At 43.6% G+C, this 15,342-nt stretch overlaps 1 protein-coding gene across 1 annotated transcript; it reads left to right on the forward strand.

Annotated features, from left to right (window-relative positions):
• Window positions 1-7,381: 7,381 nt before the first annotated feature.
• Window positions 7,382-10,075, forward strand: EYB26_000355 (uncharacterized protein; the record flags this gene model as incomplete). Its single annotated transcript, XM_054259672.1, has 2 exons — window positions 7,382-9,692; window positions 9,785-9,840. The coding sequence occupies 2 exons, from the start codon at window positions 7,382-7,384 to the stop codon at window positions 9,838-9,840; spliced, it is 2,367 nt and encodes a 788-aa protein (XP_054115647.1).
• Between the last annotated feature and the right edge of the window lie 5,267 nt (window positions 10,076-15,342).

Here is a 15,342-nt window from a genome sequence, read left to right on the forward strand (position 1 = left end):
ATTGCGAGGGCTTTTTGGTCCTCATTGTCTATCATTATCCTTCATGGTTATTGGTTTTGGCTTGGGCGTGTGGGTGTTCTTCTATTGTTAGGGATCGGGATGAATGATATTGCAACGATTATGTGGAATGTAGTGAAGTGATGATCATGGCCTATCTTAAGCCTTTCGTGTTTGTTCAAAGTATTATCATTTTTGGAAATCGAATTTGAGTGTAGGCGATAGTATGCGCCTAAGAAGTTACAGTCACTTTCTACCTCCCTTGGGCCTTTAGGGCTGCCCAATCGGCCAGACAAGGTCGATTTCTACAGCTTCATCATCGAATGCATGAGTAGAAAATAGTTCAATGGTCTAGAACCAGAACATGAGTCGTAATGTAGGATCTATGTAGGTAGCTTGTGAGATGATACACAACCACCTACCTATTTGAGTTAATATGGGGAAATACACACAAATATCTGACATCAACCCCGCTAACGAGCTTTCTCAGTACCTGGTCTTCGCCTATGTACCACGAATGTAGTTACAAAACCATATATGCTCGATGCCGGTCACGGATTTAAAGGGAATGGTTAATGCTCAGGGTTTGCGTGATGTTCCTGCAAGCTGCATTTGATTATCATCCACGTGTGCTACATACTTGTCATTCTTCCAGGAGTGGGATGACTCGTTACAGCAGCTCGACATATTCGATGTATCTCTCATCTCGGATGAGGGGAAGTAGACATCATGCACATGAAGAAGTACCAAGCCCATGCGTTCAGTGTCAGGTATACAATGGCTCCTTTGTGTCCCCATAAATGATGTTTAGGGCAAGTTTTTTTTACAATATTCCTGCCCTCATATTGTGAGTATATTGAGATTCAAGTGACATCAACATGCAATAGCTTAGCCACCGTGGACGGGGCAGGGTCCAGGTACACTCATCTGTTTCGTTGGGGACTGAATCTTTTCTCAGGATCCTATTCGACGTCTATTATTTCCAACAAATTCTCACACAGGTCTCTCTGTTTAATATGACAATAGAAATAGAAACAGAAAATAAAGGGCCCGTGCGGAATCATTGGCTGTCAAGAATTTGCAAGTCGCCGGATCTGACCCCCCTTCATCCTGCGTTGCTATGTGTGTATCAGTTTCAACGGTGTTGCAGAAGGATTGGGAATGCAAGCCTACCGGGTTCTGTGTAGGGGCGCCTTGCATAATGCTCAAGCACCCCAGAGTCTGATGCATGTTTGCTGTAAGGTAGCTAAAACTGGTACGTACCTGGGTAGGCCAACCTGCATATGCAAGAGCTCATGTCCAATTTAAAGCTTGTGAAAGTGCTAAGGAATTGATTTCCATCATTCCATGTAACTATTGATGGCAGCTCTTGAACAGTATTTGGTTTCTTGCTGACAAGGATTGTATCTGTTATGACGACCCCTCCTTTTTAGATGCATACTCTACTCTGTGATATGTCTGTGTATTGAAACAAATTCATTCTAGCTTCTCTCCTCCTGTGGCAATGTTGAAAAAGATATTTGATGCCTTTCGAAAACTTTCTCAGCAACTGAGTTTGCATGCGCTACGGCCAAACACCAAACAAACCAAACTTGCAGCAAACCGCGAATTGTAAAACGAACCCTGATATATCCATCCAAGAAAATCCCCCATAATTACCAAAGACGACGTTTTATCCACATTTTCCGCTATTACATGGCTGTACGTAGCACAAATACTATGTAAGTCTGCAGTGGAACTGGGCTGCCAGCATCCGCGAGAAGCGCTACGGCCGTGATTTTTAGACGTCAAGCTAAGCATTTTAATCCCATTTCTCCACTGAGCTTGTGCTTTTGGAAGGGTAAAACGTCTACCTGCTGTGAAATGTGGCTTGCATATTGATATGCATACAACAGCTATAGTTAGCTACATCAATCATGGGCTATGCCGTAGTTATGTTTAGGTTAAATTCATTTCGTTGCTCTTACGTAAACAATGTTGCATGAGAATAACTTAGTTAACTAACTAAGTTAATCATTCTTCCCAAACATTGATCATATTAGAATCATCAATGGAAACCTACCTTGATCGTCCCTTCTCTAGAGTTGACCCGCCACAGCTCAAAACACGGATATGCATATGAAAGAAACCGGCACCGGTCCCCTATATGCGTTTAACTCCGTGCAGATATTGCACTTGATTGTCAGCCATACCGAGACAACGGAACGCTTACCTAGGTAGGAAGTCGATGGCAAAATGTTTGTCTAGTCCCAAGCATGGGAAAGCCAGAGTCCGTTCCAAAATCCCGGGGCCGGGCAAACCATCAAAGTGTAATGACTGAACCTCCTTATATCTCTCTATCAACAGCCTCGTCGTATTTGAAACGGCCCCGTCGGCTTCAGATCCCCTTGGTGTTATGATGTCGATCTGGTATTGTTTGTATACCGAGTTAGGGCTATTAACCGCAATGGGGTTAGGGTTGTTCAGTATGATAAACTTTTGCGGCCCGGACCGTACCACAGAGTTTCCAACGAATCATAAATTGCCCCTTCACATTGGTTTTCTCTTCTGTTTTTCGTTTAGTCATCTACTATGTATGATACGAAATTCATGTTAGTTTGCCCAAATCAAGCTAGTTGGAATGGTAAGTTGACCTAGGTACGGAGTATAGATTTGCGGCCAGGTTTGTGGGCCTTTGGCACTCCTTTCCATTGAGATAAGCTTTCCATATTTCTCTCGCGCAAGATTAAAAGGAAAGACAAGTGCTTAGCAAGAAGTCCTAGATGAACTAAGAGCCTATAGAAGTCATGGATCTTCATCTAGCTGAACATTGTCCAACGCCCCAAAGTCAGCGAGGAAATGAGTGCCCTGCACGAATTTTTTCGGATGAATAAAGCGACATCCCTCTCGAGGTCATGCCTAAATAATACACATAGTTTTGAGCATTCCCGAGCATTAGATGAGTCACTAGTGCTCGATATACCCCAGAATCTAGACCATCCACTCGGAAAATTGAGTCACTGACAGATAAAGTGACATGACCCCCACCCTCGCCTACAGCCTTTCAGGTGTTCGAGCTCGTATCCGAGACGAAGATACCTAGATACACCACAATTAGTCAAGCCCCCACAAAGTAACAAGTCAGAGCAATCGTACCTAGTATATACAGCTAACGATTGGAAGGCATTGACCTCGTGAAAAGCTCTAGACAGTATACCTCATCTTCTGACTCCGGCCAGGCGATGGCTCATGTCCTTGGCTTCTGATGCAGACCTCTGGGTCTGGAGCAAGATAGCACATCGGCTGTGTAAGAAGGCTTCTCGTGGTATTAAACGACGCTCAGACACAAACCTGTCATTTAGGGCCATAGAAATGTCGCCATTCGCTTGGTTACTTAAGTTTGGGTCTCAAAGAGCACTATAACAATGGTCGGAGATTGGGTAATCAACATGAGCTCAGGCCTTGGTTTTTTCGGCCACGGCCGCAGCTTCATGCGAAGTACAGGGGCGAGAAGCCAAGAAGAGAAGACTCAGAGGCATTTAGAAATATCTTGTTGCCATGGTCATTAACGTCCTTTTCGTGCGTCATCTTGACGATTAGGCATCTGGAGTTGCTAAGGTCAGGAATCTCCTCCTTGTTTACTAACATACAACTTTCTATCAACTTTGTCAACTGTCACATGTAATAATCCCATCAGCCATCCTATCATTGTGACCAAGCTGACCTACGTCATGACTTATATCTCTCAAGATATGCGGAGAGTTTAGATAGGAAAAGAATTCGTAAACATCGCCTCATCGCAAGACTTTTGTAGTGATGCCAATCGAATTCTCAACAGCTTCCATAATACCTTTCAGGCTTACAATTTTGGTCAGTAGCAGTGTCTTACTTAAAACCTCTTATACCATGTCGGAATATTGACCTAGTTTGTCATGATCCGACATCAACAAGCAACATAATCCTAAAGCCATCATGTCACCGAAGTAAGGTTACATGATGAATAAAGCTACAAGTCATGCTAGTTACTTAATGGATGTGCCTCTAGGCCCTCTACAAGTTCATGGTTACACTGCCCACACGCAGTACCACCTCATCGAGGCCGTGACACCGGATAATTTTCTGGCTTTGAGAAGATACATAACAGCACATGTAACATCGAAGCACTTGGTCAGAATGCCGAGATATCCAAGAACAATAAGAGTTATGAGCTTCTGTTATGTTCGATCTTTATTGCTGTAGGGCTAGATTGCTGTGTGGGTGGTCCGGCCGCGAAACAAGTAGATGTTACAAATGTCTTCTTCTATGATCCTAGCGCTCACGCCAAATTTAAGTCAGGTAAAGGTGGCAGAAATACATTCTGTTAAACAATCAAAGTAGCGTGGTAAAGGTTTCGTTGTAACAAGTATGTTATAGATCGCAGAGACGATCACGCCAAATCGGCGAATTCCTGTAGTGGACACAGAAAGGTTGATTAGAGAGGGGGGTTACTGGCGAATAGCGACGGTTGCAGGTTACGAACAATAACCCGAGCAGATATATCCACATGTTAGCCACTGTCTGTAAGGCTGGCCCGCTTCAATTCCCTGTTTAGATACTTCTTTTCATAACCGATATTGCCACTGGAGTATAATTTGGCAATTTAGTCAAAAAGTCAGTGGCCAATTTCCGAGCGCTGCAAATAAGAATCCGATGTTTGATGAGCCATGATGCATGTTCCCTTCTCGTTAATCCATCCGCTTTGAGCTGTATCATTCATTATGATCAGTAGTATACGCAACAAGTGAATTGCAGACGAGCATCAGAGCAGGCTGTGTAGATGTAAATATTCCAACGATTCCAAGCCTGACAACGAGAGATCTGATTCGCAGAAAGCAGGCCTAGATCCGATCTATGATGAACACTGCCACACTCTGTACATGGGGAGTCGGGAAGGAAGCGGCAAGAAACGAAAAACGGAGATGCAAGGCCATTGCTAGGAATCCAATCGGCAGAGCCAACAAGTGAAACAATCCATCAACATAATTCAGTCATTGACTCATTGGCCTTTACAATATTGACCAGTTGTACATCTTCCTCACGCTTTAAAGACGCAAGGCTAATGCAGGCACGTGTTTTTAGCTCCTGGCATCTGCTGGCTTGCAGCCAATCATATCTTTTCAGAAGAGTCCGATAATCTGCCCATTCCGCAATCTGATGTCAACGGCCGCGTAATGAATCATGTACCTCCATTCCATTTCCAGTGCTCCGTATCTCATCCGCATAACTTGCGCTTCCTAGACTCATCCTTATACCAGGATCCACAGAAAAGGAAGGAGATATCGCAAGGCCAAATGCTGATAAGGAGAAATCTATATGCAATGAAAATCCTGATCAAGTCACTCCTTGCCGATGCATTCGTAATTTACACGTCAGAAACAGGATAGGAAGCGTGACCCATCATGTTTTGATCAGACGGACTGTCAGATATATTTTGGCATGCCTTCTGGCCCCATTTTGTCATTCAGTGAACGTAAATCCGGTGAGAACTTCTAACCATCAGACGGATAAACGGAACAAATTCGAAATACCCGAACCTATACCTCACGTTACTCTCTATCTAATTGATATACATAGTGGATATGCTTCCAAAATAGGGTTGTTGATTTGCCGTTTAGCACCGTGCACTCTCTCCACTGCCAATGGAGACCCGTGCCGGCACCCCACTTAATTAGATAGCCCTAAAAGCCCCTTCGTCTGGTCGTCGTGCCGATTGGTTGAAGATGATAATCTGTATCAACCTTCTCATCAGCCTCAGCAATGGCATGCTCATCCTTATTTTGAGATGGTAAAGATGTTTTTGCTATCCGAGAACCGTCTCGAGCTTCATTCTAGAAATACCCCTGAGCAATCGGAACGAATGCCTAAAGTCGCCGACTACCTCGGCCCCCTATTTTCAAGACTCGATAAAACAGTCCAATCACGTCGGCAAGACACGCTGAAGAGGGGGGGGGATGTGTGTGTCACTTGAAGGGTGCAAGCCAAGTTCTGATGCTACCTTCACTGCTGCATGGCCGACCAAATCCGTCATATCACTCAACCTTCGGCTTATCAAAGGGTGCCGTTGAGACACTTGATAGGTCTAAAGACTCTTTTAACGGTCCACTTGTTCCCTCTATGACATATGATTGTAAAAAATTTCCGCTTGAATGCCATTTTTGAGAATTCGAAGGCCCTGCCTGATTCACACTTGATCCCTCGGTGTCTTAAAAGGCAATGATGGAGGCTCAATCAGGCGATGGGAGGCTTGATTAGATGCAGAGCAGATGCAGGACTAGGTCACTTTCTGCAATAAGGTGGCAACCGGGAAGTTCAAGCCGTGCTTACAAGGTCTAGCTAGGTTCAGAGGCAACATGAGTGCTTCAATCGTCGACGCTTAACGCGGAGGGACATTGCTCAAGAAAGCGGGCCAAATACGATGGCTTTTCTTCATGAGGGAATGTGACCAAATAAGATTCATGGTTGCAGCTTTACATGACATCCCAGTACTCCTTTTTTTGTGTTTGATAACGTTTTCGGGGCCACATGGACGAGCTTATGGCTGTAGTTTGTGCCATGACCCTGTTTCGAGTGCTGGAGTGGACATTTATGCCGATGCGACTCTTTTTATGTGTCTTTGGCTTTACTCATAGAATAATTTAAAAGTTAACTGAAACATGCGGCAATCTATCCTCCGCTGAAAGAACTACCTAGGTATATATGAAGGCCATATCCCATCGACGGAGGGACCTCTTCTATGTATCACGATCGAGAACCTTCTCTGTTTTGCAATTATCTCACAGGCTCTGGACTTGCACAATCTTCCACCAGTCTCCTTTCTAGTCCATGATTGACCGGGTTCTTGCTTCCACGTTAGAGTTACCCCAAGTCTGATCTTCTCCAGAGTCCTAGTCACGATTGTCTTGTACACTCTGGGCTAGACTCCACAGACAAAGAAGCACAAAATCAAAGAAACGGGAGCATTCTAGTTACATATACTAGAGCTAAATTTTGTGTTTTTCTTTGCACATAGTGCTCTCCCTTTGACGTGCCACCAGGGTTGATAACGCCAAACCCTTATTACAAATGCAGCAGCCCTTGTACATCACTTCCATATTTAAACTACATTATGGTAAGTCACAACTCTCGTAAGTCTACTTAAGATCTTAAAAAGCATTCTGTATCTTCTTTACTCGAGACTGTCTTTTGTGGCCGAGCCGGTATTTGGCAGCAATGATGTACAAATATGCTGACTGTTACCGTAGATACAGCCCAGTGAAACTTTCTCGCCTTCGCACGCAACCCACCTCTTAGTGTAGTCGTCCAACCAAATCTTGGAGAACTCGAGCTTGGAATTCTTCCCGGGATCCGCAACTTGATTTTTATCACAATGGCTGGCGGGTTTTCCGCCGTTTCCTTGCTCAGTTCTGATAATGTCGACGATGCAAGCAAGAATTTTCTACGAAACGCCCCTAGAGAGTTCATAAGCACAACTTCTATTTTTTCCCAGTCTTTCTCACATACATCAGCTCTGAATTTACCCAATGGCGTCACTTCTATCAAGGAGACGCCCGGACCAGGGGGTGTGCAAAGCAAGCCAAAGAATGCGGGAATTCTCCAAGTCACCAATAGCATCGAGTATGCTATCAACCAGCTTAGCTTACAGATGGAGCAAAAGCAACAACCTATGTCGACGTCAGTTTCCCACACTCAGGAAGGGGTTTCTGGTCTTCAAGGGCCCACAATCGGCGCCAACATTCCTTATGCTGATAACTTGAGAAGTGACTCTTCCCATCGGCTCTCCTCAGATGATAGCTCATCCCCATCCTCAGATGACAGTACCTTTAGTGGATCCACTTCAAGCACCAACGAGTGCTCGACTGAAATCACTGACGATGATTACGATGATGGGATCAGCGCGGAAGACAAACTCAAAACAGCTCAAGAGCAAGCTCGCTGGCCTCTTTGCCTTTGCTTCACAAAATCAAAATTTCTTAACATACATGGCCCCAGTGTGATTCTACCTGTCTATACCCCAATCGTCTCTAAAGTGCGTGAAGATCTACCTCTGATCATTTTATCAGAGAAACTTTACGACTTGCTCAACGAGGATGAGGAAGAGTCGGCTGCTAAGGAACGAGAAACAGGACGTTCTATAAAGCTCTCTAAAACTCTCTTACTTGTTCAACAAATGACTCGAAAGGGCCTCAATGCTTTTTCTCGGGTCCACGCCTCCTCTCCTGGCTTGCACTCTGGGCAAATCACTCCCACTGAAGATCACCATTTCGACTCTTGCCCTCATAACAACTTTGGTGTGCTTGCCAACCTACTAAGACTCCACGACAGCCCAAATGCCGGAACAAACTATGGTCCAAGTCCAGAGTACATAAGCTACCCAGACAGCCTATATATACGCAATGGTAGCTTCGATGACACAAACAGCACCGAACGATCACTTAGCCAAGACTCAGGAATCGTTAAGCCTCCTAAGAGGAAATGGTGGGAGAAGAACTCCAGCGAGTCATCTCCATCTCTTTCTTGGACAGACTCGAGCACCAAGGGCTCTTTCTCAAACCCTCCGGGGCAACACCCACCACTAAGACGTTCTCGAAGCAGTGGTGGCCTAACCCCAGATATACAAAGACTGGTGAAGCTACGTGCTCAAGAAGATGCCCGTGATGAGATGTGTATCTCTGTGCAGCTTGTTGAGACCCTATCCCGTCAACGATATCTGCTACGCCTTTGTAAGGCATTGATGAAGTATGGAGCACCTACGCACCGACTGGAAGAATATATGCGCATGACGGCGAAAGTGTTGGAGATTGACGGACAATTTCTGTACATCCCTGGCTGTATGGTCATATCATTTGACGATGCTGTTACCCATACTGCAGATGTCAAACTGGTCAAAGCTGCGCAAGGCGTGGACCTAGGTCGATTGTTTGAAGTACATCAAATCTATAAAGAAGTGATACACGACGTCATTGAAGTTGCAGGGGCAACACGAAAACTGGAGGAAATCATGAAACAAAAGCCTCGGTTTAATGTTTGGTTTCTCATCCTCATGCACGGTTGCGCCAGTGCTTCTGTTGGCCCTTTCGCATTTGGAGCTCGTCCTATCGATATGCCAATAGCATTTCTTCTCGGGTGTTTACTTGGAATTCTCCAATTAGTTCTGTCACCGCGTTCCTACTTATACTCGAATGTATTCGAGATCTCTGCTGCCGTCCTCACGTCATTTCTCGCAAGAGCTTTTGGCAGTATTCCTTACCAAGGAGGTCGTCTTTTTTGTTTCTCCGCACTTGCTCAGTCATCCATCGCTCTTATCTTACCGGGATATATGGTTTTATGTGGAAGCCTGGAATTGCAGTCTCGTAGCATTGTTGCCGGCTCGGTTCGCATGGTGTATTCAATTATTTATTCCCTATTTCTCGGATTCGGCATCACTGTTGGCACATCGGTATACGGTCTATTAGACCCTAATGCCACTTCTGATTATTACTGCCCTCCAAGTCCCATTGAGAACCCTTACTTACAGCGCCTACCATTTGTTATCATGTTTACTTTCTGCTTGAGTACCATCAGTCAGGCCAAATGGCGTCAGATACCAGTGATGCTTTTGATATCCCTTTGTGGCTATTTGACTACTTATTGCTCAACGAAACGATTTGGATCGAACACTCAGGTTGTTAATGCTTTGGGTGCGTTTGTTATTGGCGTAATGGGCAATTTATACAGTCGACTTCGGCATGGATTAGCAGCAGCAGCTATTCTTCCAGCAATTTTTGTCCAGGTGCCATCTGGTCTAGCAGCGAGTGGTTCTCTAGTTTCCGGCATCACTTCGGCTGACGAAATCAACCACAATACCTCTTTCTATTCAATCATCAACAACGGAACTCAAGGCTTTCTTGAGGCCCAACAAAACATGTCGCTCTACGGAAGCAGTAGGATGTACAGCGGGGTCGTCTTTGACATCGGATATGGAATGATCCAGGTTGCCATTGGCATTACTGTTGGTTTGTTTTTGGCTGCTTTGGTTGTCTACCCTTTAGGAAAGAAACGAAGTGGCCTATTCAGCTTTTGATCTTGGAATGCCAATGGAATCAATGTTATTGAAGATCGATCTTTGTTACATATATATATATATCAAAATGTCTGGGGTGTTAGACCTGCTAATACTATTTCCACTCAATGCTTTACAAGTATTCCTTCGTATTTGCGAGGTTAGGGATACACTATGTTTCTGTCCCTCTTTAGTTGTTACCTACCTGGACTGGTGTTCATCGAGGGTTTACTTTTGTTCGAATTCCATAGGAACACTATTATATCATTTATCATTAGCGACAATCTGTTCGTTTTGCCTTTTGCTTGCCCTTCTTCACAGCCCATGCCACTCAAATTTTGGTGCAGCAACGGCAAACAATGTATTGGCGTAAGAGCTTGGTTGTCGACAGGTTCTTACCCGGTCATGCCCCAGTGATTGGGAATGGGTTTTGTAATGGTATTACCATGCCATAGTGCTAGGGTTAACAATATATTATGATATAACAAATCTCGGTCATAGCACAATGGTATTAGGTATAGCAAAGAGATATGTCAAGATTCAGTCATATTACAAGATAATAACTAGTAACGTCTCGCATAATAACTCATATCTCTTGAGCCATTAATATTTCCATGATTCTGGGGCTTTATATGAATCCATTTATGCGATACGCATTAATAGATACTGCGACCTACATGCTCATGTTCATGCCCATGCCAATATAAACATGTTCATCAAACGACTATACATCGTGTTTGTTGCAAAATAACTGTTCGATGCATTCTGGTATACTACAGGAGCAATTTACCAATCTGTTGAGCGTTCTTTCTTCTTTAATCTCACTGTATTCTGTGTGATTTGGAGTCGATTTTCTCTTTGGGTTTGAAGAGAATGGAAAAGTCCTGGTTTCTTACCCCAATACGTTATTGTATACATTTCCATCCTTTATAGTTCTAGACACAAATTATGTTCCTTCCGATTCTCTATAGGACCATGAATAAGCAAGATTTTGATACTTGCTTATCTGCAAAAGCTGAATACAAAGTTGTGTGTTTGCTTTCGTGAGTTGCTTCGGTCTGTGTCTGTAACCCTAACTACACTAAGACTAGCCCTATCCCTATCTCAGCCATACATTGCCTTCCAGTGACATTATTCAGAAAAATGTCGTGCTCGATCCGCCTACGTCGCGGAAATGGCTCAATAGACATTAAATTTGAATAAGCGCGTACAGGCTTAGTTACAGTTTGCGTACGTATTCAGAGCATGTAGCTAGTACAGCAGAACCGGGCTATTACGAACAGAAGGCCCCTTCATCACTATATCGATATCAGGCTAGATATCATACATATGAATATGGAGAGTGCTCCGAATCATTATTGATCAGGCCGTTATTATTTCAAATTGCTTTTACGGTCAGGTCATAATCGAGGTTTCCTGGGTGTTCCGAAAATCGTGATTCGGCATCACCTGTGTGGTATCTCTACAAATATGACACAGATAACAATTCAAATCTACAAGCATCAATAGAAGCAGGATAAGCATCAACTAGTGATTACAACATCTTTCCTGCATACCGACCTCATGTGCATACTCGATAGTCCGAAGTCGAGATCGAGATTCAACAAAGTCGTAGCATCGGGTCCCACCCTGGAAGTTAAACCGATAACTATGGGAAAAACCCCCTTGTACGTACTACCTGATTTGTAGACTATCTACTAGAATGTCCGCATTGGGGATCGATAGTCTCACAATTAGCGGAACCAACACTATGGTTCGGATCCAAATGGAACGTCATCCATGATCCAGCGGAGTATGGTTCTATGTACGACATGGAGAACGGAGTTAAAATTACGCACGTAGTTAAACAATGGCTTATGACAGGAACAAATAGGAATAGGGTACTGATTCCATTAATGCAATAAAAAATGCCATTTGTGCTAACTAACAGTAATATTTAGCAAAAAGATCATCACACAGAAAACAATGCATATTACTACGTACTCTGTATCGTAGATGCATTTAAGTACAGAGCATAGTTATAGTCTGACTATACATGCTGATTACAGGAATTTAGTATGTACCTTGTACTATGTTATGTTTCCCTCATGTATGGAATACAGGTACGCACGGATGTGTGTATTCTATGAAATTCCTTGGTAAGATTCATCATCCATCTTGGCGTTTCATGTTCTCATTGTGACCTGCGACTCTCCATATCGGCGATCCAAGTTGTGATACCAAGTACTTGAGGACCCATGTATACACAGTGTATGTCCATGTAGGATGCTGGTTCCTGAATGATTTCTTACCGTGGCTAGGGAAGTATGTTCCCCTCGAAAATGGGTCTTATAAACTTCGCACGGACGTTCACCAAGTGTCCATAGGTAACTTACGGAGTACGATGAAACTCTGAGAGGTACACGAGCAGAACACGTGTTACGACATTTCAAATACCAAGTCAATGTGCTCCGTGCAAAATTACGCCTCTCACTCGACAAAGGAAAAATTAATGTTGACTTCGTATATGCACAACCATAAAATATGATCTATCTCTTTAACTCAATATCTGACATCTGTCAACTTGTCAACTCAACAACCTAGTATCAGTGTCTATACATAGGAGAGGGCTAATAAAAATGTGCGACATGATACATCATCGTACACAACAACACCATACCATACGGAGTAATGACGTATTTTACTAGTATACTATAGTAAGTTACTGTCCATCTTACAGAGCACGTACTCGTACTGTCGGAGCAAGTAACTAGATCGGGACTTGTGCTCATTGGCGATGGAACTCCTCGTGTGCCACAATCGAGATCTCATCTCAATCTAGTCTCGGCTCTTGGCAGCAGCTAGTTGATCGATCGACAGAACCGGTGAACCCCTGGCTCGGCAATTGGCCACGCTTTTGTTGACTGTTACACCACGGAGATGAGATACTATGTAGATTGTGGTGCGAACCTTACAAATCATAGCAGTCTTATCGTCATTAAGGAGGATGGAGGAAGACAAAGACAATGCAGTAAGAGCGTGGGACGTTCGCTAATTGAATGGTAAGAAATAAACTCTACTTAGCGAGTGTTTAACTTTACAAAATGAATACTCCATGCTTTGTACATACATAGACTGTCTTCCAGTGTTGATCATCTCCCCAGTAAGGAAGTTTCTAATGCAAAGTCGCGACTAGTTCAATCATTTCTAAGCATTCTGCAAATTTGTCGGAACCAATGCTGGTCAACAGCCAGCCACGAGATCAGAACTCATTGAATTGCAGATCAACGATGGATAAGGAAGTAGACTATCAAATACACGGTTGCAACGGTTTGTCTCAGAATATGTACGGTTCGCACGTATCGCCGCACAGTACTAACCACTCCTGAGTCACCACTCCTGACTCAGGAGTGGTTCGTACCGTACAGAGAACTAAATTCAGAGATCAACCCGCAGGTGTACCATACGAATACTGATCAATTGGCAAGTGGTGTATTATGTATGTACAGATTAAGTTAGTTACGGAACCATGTACGGCGTAATAAACAAGCATGCCAGCAAGTGAGGAAGAAAGATGGCAACTGAGTTTATCTATAAGCCAAGCTTTTTCTTTAGGAGCCAAAAGGAAATCTCACAGCTTGTGCAAGAAGATCAATGTTTGAGATGAAATTACAAGGAAGCAGCTAGTTAAGGTATAGGGTCGAGACTCTGAACCAACGACCACGTAACCAAACCAACCAACAACCGGGTTGTAATTTCCCCTCTCATTTGTTCGGTATGATACCGTACAAATCATGCATGAAAAAAAAGCAAAGTCTTCTGGCAGGAGTTTGCGGCTTTGCAGTGTAGTAGTACTCTCTGCTTTATTGGTTCATACGAGACATTGCGGTACGTACCGTACCGACTGCCGCGCCACGAAGTATGCCCGTTATTTTTTACTCTAGGTCTTACCCCCTAGTTTACACATGAAGCTAAGCTTCGGAAACCAACATGAAGGATTCAATAGTCGTGGGCTATGTACTCTGTACTACGCAGCTGAAAATCCAATTTATCTCCTACCTGGGAATTTTGTGTATTTTAGTATGCATTAGTGTGTTTCTTAATTCCGAGGCGATCAATTGGTCACTTTGTAGATACGCCTCCACTGTTCGGCTTTCCAAGTGGTAATTATGCTGATACAGCCAATCAGACCCCTGTATGCTAAGAAACGCTCTAATGCATACTAATATACACAAAATTCCAAGGTAAGAGATAGAGATCTCATGATCTAGATTGCATTAACGAGAGAAACTCTATGTCAGCCACGGGCAATTTCGAGACACAATACATTCGATCTTGATCTAAATCTGGCGTCTGCATTGCATGTTGGTTTGCTTTAACCTATGACAGATATATTAGGGCTATCGCGCGTTTATACAGGATGAATGTAACTACCGCAAATGAAAGAAAGCACACTCTAGCGTTCAATACATAAACTCGTTTCTGGATCTAGTAGATGAATTCCTCAGAATGTGGCAGATACCAATGTCAATATCAAGCGAGTTCGCAGACGGAGTACAAAGATCGATCACTCAAAAACAATTGAAGTTGGTGAACGTAAATATGTTATTGCTTTTTTGTTATTCCATTTCTTTTTGTTCCAATAACTGCAAAGCACTCTGTAATAGCATGCAGCTACATCGATGGCAAGATGCAACTCCTTTTACGTACTCTTTATTCGAATTAGGGCTTCGTAGCCCGTGGCGGTGTTTTCAGAGTGTTTCTTTAAAACAAACCTATCACTGCAATCATTCTAATCATATCCCGCCAAAACTTGGAATAAATGGCAGGTTAAGCTGACAGTTTCGGTTTGGTGAAGTCAAATGATCGGTGGTTTATGCTGGATCTGAGTCTGTTACTCGCTCCAGGCGCTGAAAACGGAACGATATTCGAAGTTGGTTGGTTTACTAAACCTACTTGATTAGGCAGGGAGATATGGTATGCATGCAGTCTTAGAGATCTGACCTGTAGATGCGCAAACCCAGCGCAGTGTCAGGACGATCTGATATTTATGGGGAAATAATTTGTATACTATGGACGACTAAGGCTTAGACCGCGCGATCCATCGGATCGCCTTGCATTTTCATCGATTCTGTATGGGCATGTCGAGTCCGAGATAGACCTCAGGTTGTACACACGCGCAAGATAAGCTCATGAGGTGCCTACCACTTGTCATTCTGATTGTCTACATTTTTAGCCTTCTATGTACACATACAAGACCTGCATATTGATCGTCCATTTCACGAGTCAAGTATTTCAGCTACCGATGT

This window comes from Talaromyces marneffei, chromosome 1 (assembly GCF_009556855.1).
Source record: "Talaromyces marneffei chromosome 1, complete sequence".
NCBI lineage: Eukaryota > Fungi > Ascomycota > Eurotiomycetes > Eurotiales > Trichocomaceae > Talaromyces > Talaromyces marneffei.